Source organism: Petromyzon marinus, chromosome 10, assembly GCF_048934315.1.
Source record: "Petromyzon marinus isolate PM22_M1 ecotype Great Lakes invasive population chromosome 10, UKy_Petmar_22M1.pri1.0, whole genome shotgun sequence".
Classification (NCBI taxonomy): Eukaryota; Metazoa; Chordata; class Hyperoartia; order Petromyzontiformes; family Petromyzontidae; genus Petromyzon; species Petromyzon marinus.
In genome coordinates this window covers 2,979,568-2,984,338 of record NC_133676.1, presented here as the reverse complement: position 1 = coordinate 2,984,338, position 4,771 = coordinate 2,979,568, and the positions used below count along the sequence as shown (strand labels likewise).

At 58.2% G+C, this 4,771-nt stretch overlaps 1 protein-coding gene across 1 annotated transcript in view; it reads left to right on the top strand.

Moving 5' to 3' along the window:
* Nucleotides 1–4,771, top strand: part of LOC116941105 (polycystin-1-like protein 1) — a 36,453-nt gene that overhangs the window by 170 nt on the left and 31,512 nt on the right. The window contains exons 2-13 of the mRNA XM_032951745.2: nucleotides 197–709; nucleotides 1,106–1,255; nucleotides 1,473–1,700; nucleotides 1,826–1,867; nucleotides 2,064–2,189; nucleotides 2,354–2,443; nucleotides 2,787–2,932; nucleotides 3,070–3,202; nucleotides 3,291–3,405; nucleotides 3,856–4,057; nucleotides 4,181–4,237; nucleotides 4,376–4,582. Coding sequence (XP_032807636.2) covers nucleotides 274–709; nucleotides 1,106–1,255; nucleotides 1,473–1,700; nucleotides 1,826–1,867; nucleotides 2,064–2,189; nucleotides 2,354–2,443; nucleotides 2,787–2,932; nucleotides 3,070–3,202; nucleotides 3,291–3,405; nucleotides 3,856–4,057; nucleotides 4,181–4,237; nucleotides 4,376–4,582 — 1,932 coding nt within the window. The 5' untranslated portion in view covers nucleotides 197–273. The remainder of the gene's footprint in view (nucleotides 1–196; nucleotides 710–1,105; nucleotides 1,256–1,472; nucleotides 1,701–1,825; nucleotides 1,868–2,063; nucleotides 2,190–2,353; nucleotides 2,444–2,786; nucleotides 2,933–3,069; nucleotides 3,203–3,290; nucleotides 3,406–3,855; nucleotides 4,058–4,180; nucleotides 4,238–4,375; nucleotides 4,583–4,771) is intronic.

Genomic DNA, 4,771 nt, shown 5'->3' with positions numbered 1-4,771 from the left:
GTACTGAGCCCACTTCTGCGCTGTGGCCACAATGCCTCCTTACCCTTTGCCTGACAGACCGCGACAATGCACAGACTCTCTGCTCGATTATTTCCGTGCGTGCTGCCATACATAGAGTGCTGCTGCTGTGTACCTGATATGGGGAGTTGATGTGGTCTTAAGAAAATGAGGTTTATGTCTGGTTTTCTCATTTCAGAAAATTTCTGCATCCTGAGGGACGGGCAATCCAGCAGCCTATTTGGGCCTACCACATTGGCAACTACCACAGACACCATGTCACCAATTCCCACATCCTCATCCGTGGCCAATGACACCTACACTGCATCCTCCATCACCGTGCTATCCTCCAGAGCCACACCCTCCTCCACGGCATCCTCCACCGCCTCCTCCACAGCCTCCTCCATTCGTTCAACGTCCACCACTTCCTCCACCTCCTCGATCTCCTCACAGGCCACAGCTCCCGGCGCGACGCAAGCAAACAGGACGGCGCCCGCCGTGGCCATCCCCACGAGCTCTCGTGCCTCCACGCAGGCCGCCAACCCGCCCGCATGTGAAGCCTCCGTCTCCAGCACGGCCGCGCCCACTGAGACGTCGTCACAGGACACGTTTCCCCCACTAGATCCGGGGAACGTGGAGGAGGGCGAGGCGTCAGAGGGCAGGCCGTCCTTGAATCGCAAGAGGAGAGCTGCCACCTCTGGGGATTCCGCAGGTGAGTGGCTCTGCTGTTGTTCCCAGTTAATGTCCAATGCTGAACCAAATAAGCTTTGGTACTTTCACTTTATGCTGGAGCTATGGCCATAGAGACCGACGTTATCCAGAGAAATATGTCTCGGCAAGCCCAATGAGACCCAGAGGGTCAAAACTGTCCCAGAGTTTGCTTTCTTAAGGAAATGAGGCTGGATAATGTTGGTCTGGAAAGACAGTAGTGCACTATAACACATGTTTATATCTATGCGGAGACACAGAACAGAGTTCTGCTTATATTTGCTATTGCACATAATACTCTGCAACAACACACAATGAGTTTGTATACAATGGCCATACATGATAGCTGCACACAGCCATCTGTGAGAGTTGTACGATTCCTCCGACCGCTCGCTCGCAGGTCGCCCTGCCAACTGCTCGAACTCGACGGCGACAAACGCGACGGCCGCACCTCCCACGATGACTCCTCCTGTGACCAGCGTGTGGCTCCCAATGTTGCCTCCAGGTCTCGAAGAGGGGGCCAACGTTGTCCAAAGACCCCAGCGTATGGGTGAGTGCGCGGCCGTCTCTGCACGCTCAGCCTGCTTGGCTCTGCAAGTAGACGCAGAGGCTGCTAAGCGTTGCTTAGCGTGCCCACGGATGTCACTGTTGACACAAGGGTCGGGTTCGGATAATCGCGGAAAAACGGGAGGTCACAGGCAAATACCGCTTCCCTATTGGCGCGGGCTTCCGGCTTCAAGCGAACGCCGCTGTCGTCGTATGCCCAGTGACGAGCAACGTGAGCAGCGAGGCTCCGAGCAACGTGAGCAGCGAGGCTCCGAGCAACGTGAGCAGCGAGGCTCCGAGCAACGTGAGCAGCGAGGCTCCGGGCCCGTCCACCACCCGGAGCGCGCCGTCCACGGCGAGCGCCTCCACTCCACAGGCCGGCTCGTCGGGTAGCATTGTCGATTCGGGCGGGATCTCCAGGAACATCTCCGAGGGCACCGTGAACTCCGGTAGGAGCCCCGCGTGACGCGCCGCGTCGTTGCACGCCGCCACGCGTTCCGTTTTTTGCGCCCCGGCTGCGTCACAATCGCACGCTGGCCACGTTAACGGAGTGCGCGCTCTTTGAATGTTTCAGGAAGAGGCTCCGGTTCTGGCTCCGTGACGGCGCCGCCCAACAGTGAGTCTGCCCAGTTCATCTACTTGCCCCGCACTGCTTTGCTCTCGCTCCAACGGCGTGGTTATATTATTAATGCGGAGCATCGCTTTATTGTCCCGTGGCAGCACGCGTCCTCTGCTGACAATGCACCCGTGTAAAAATGACTGCGGTGAAGTGTGCGAGTGCATTTTAATTATGGTTGCGTTTAATCTCACAGTTGCCACAAATACCACAAAACCAGGAGACGACGTGATCCCGGACCAGCCAAAGGTCGAAGTTGTCAAAGAGTCGATAGACTACGTTCTGGAGATAAACCTTCTGAGAGAAGACATGACGTCTAGCGGTGAGACTGGCGGGAGCTGCCGTGCATGGCCAGCCGCCGCCATAGTGGTGCACACGAGCTCCGGCTGCCCCACGCACGTTTTTTCTTTCCACCAAATCCCACCGGGGTCCTGCCGCGGCAGTGACGGGCGTTTTTGTTGCTCTCTCTCTCTCTCATCGACAAAGGCTTGAGTGGCGACACCCTGACCCTGCGGCCCAACATGCTGACGGACAACCAGACCTACGCCATCGTGCTGACCGTCACCAGCACGTTGGGTAATGAGTCCCCCATGCCTCACTACAACTGCATCCTCGTTGCCAGTGATGCTACTTCGCCGGCTCATATCTATATCACACAAAGAGGCCCCCTATTTAATGCTGCGTGGGTGCGTTCGTGTGTGCATGCAACGTGGTGGTCACACGACATGCGTGCAAGGCACGATGGGAGTCGTGCCTTACTGCTGTTTGTCGGCACATCTTTGCGTGTTGTTAAATCTTCGTGTGCCTGTGTATATTGTGCACGTGTGCGTGTGTTTGTGTGCACATGTATTTGTGTCCGTGCACTTACGCATGCGTGTGCGTGGGTGCATACGCACGTCCGCACAACACTGGTCCGCAGGCACGGCGGTAGAGAAAGGGTACGTACATCTTCTGTTCACGGCTGCCCTCTCTCCGAACCCGGAGGTCTACTGTACCATCAGCCCCAACGATGGTGTGGAATTGCTCACCGTATTCAGCATCTTCTGCAGCAGCTCCAACGCCAAGGTGGGTGGCCACTTCCCTCGGGAGGGGCGGAATGCGGAGAGGAGCGCGATGGACCACGGTCTCGTTCGATGCTTCCCACGGGAAGCGCGCATCCACTTATTGCGTGACGCTGCCGACCGTGTCTCCTCCTTGAGCAGCACCAGCCCCTGGAGTACGAGTACAGCTACAGTGCCAGCGGAAGCTCTGTGCAGCCCACCCTGCTCTACCAGGGGCTCGACAACGAGCGCATCTTCGTCCTCCCGGCGGGCCGCGTGCAAGATGCCAACATGGGTACGACATCTGACCTTGGCCGCGACGCTTAGCGTGCGTGCGCCGGGCCTGTCGCGGCGACACTAACGACGCGCGCTGTGTTCCGCAGTGAACGTCTCCATCTTGGCGAGGAACAGCCTGGGCGTCCCGACGGAGCTCTGCTCACAACGCGTCAAAGTCGATAACCTGTCGGCACCCAACGGCACGACCCTTGACCAGTACATGTGAGTCCGTGATGCAGGAGGGGCAGTGTTGGCACAGTTAGAGACCAGCGAGAGCCCATTGGGACCCAAGTGTCTTTTAAAAATATTTTATTTTGAGTATCGATGCAGATCTGTACAAAAACAGAAAGTTGAGTCTTTACAATTGCATACGAAATATTGTGCTGTACTCCTCGGCCATCATGCGAACATAAGGGGGAAAGCTAAGCAGGGGTGTGGTGGCTGACGGGGTAGGAGAGGAAATGAATAGAGAGGGATGTACGCGCGATGAATGATGAATGACCAGAGAGTGAATCAACGCGGAGGGGTGAACCATATCCTCACATCCACCACGAGCGATCCACGTGATGGAAGCCGCGTTGGTGTCTTTGGTAAGAAGAGCGAGAGTGTTACGCGGGCTCCTTAGCACATGAACGTTTTGTTAATGGGCGGCGCCTCTCGTGACTCCCCAAGCCACGCGGCGCTGGTGACGCCCGGCGCGAAGCTAACGGAGGTGCTCGGGCTGGGAGATGCCCGCCTGACGCGCACCTTCCTGGGCATCGTGACCTCCGTCCTCAACAGACTCGTCAGCACCGACAATGCCAGCATGACGCGGCAGTTGGAAATTCGGGAGAGGCTCATCCAGACCTTGTGCAACCTGCGTATAAGCACACAGGTAACAGTGCCTCTCTGGTGCACAAACACGGACACCTAGCAGGACCATCCAGTAATCGTATGGTGATCGCAAAGTTTTCTGTGCAAAAGCGAACGACTCAAAATACCCGATATGCGTTTGCAGGAAGAGTTGCGAGACACAGCAACGAGGCTAGCGGAGCTCACGAGCACGCTCCCACAGGTACCCAGCGCGCACTTGGCCTGGCACCCACCCACTCTTGCCGTACGCGTACTGCCCACCGCACGCTCACCCCATCTCCACCACGCGCGCCCTGGGGGTGGTGTGCGAGTAACACGCCCCCCGCTGCATCCCGTGCAGCTGGGCAACAACACCTTGTGGATGCTGAGCGAGCTGGCGTGGCTGGTCGCCGCGGATGACGACGCCGCCCCGACCCCCGACTGGGCCTCGGTGACGCAGCTGCTGAGCGCCGTGAGCCGCAGCCTGCGGGTTGTGTCGGCGCGAGAGGATCCCTCCACCCCGCGGCTGCTCCCGCGCGCCGTCGCCTCCATCACCCGCCTCCTGCAGGTGCCCGGACAGGGACCGGCTGCTCGCTGACGGGGACCATCCCTGGGTCACGTGTGTTGAGGGGCGTGCGGTGTGACGGCACACACGCACTGGTGAAGCGTTTGTGGCGTGACTGTTGAGCGGGTTTTAAATGGCGACCAACAAAAATCAGAAAGGCAAAACGAGTTGATTCGTCGGTCTTCACGGGTT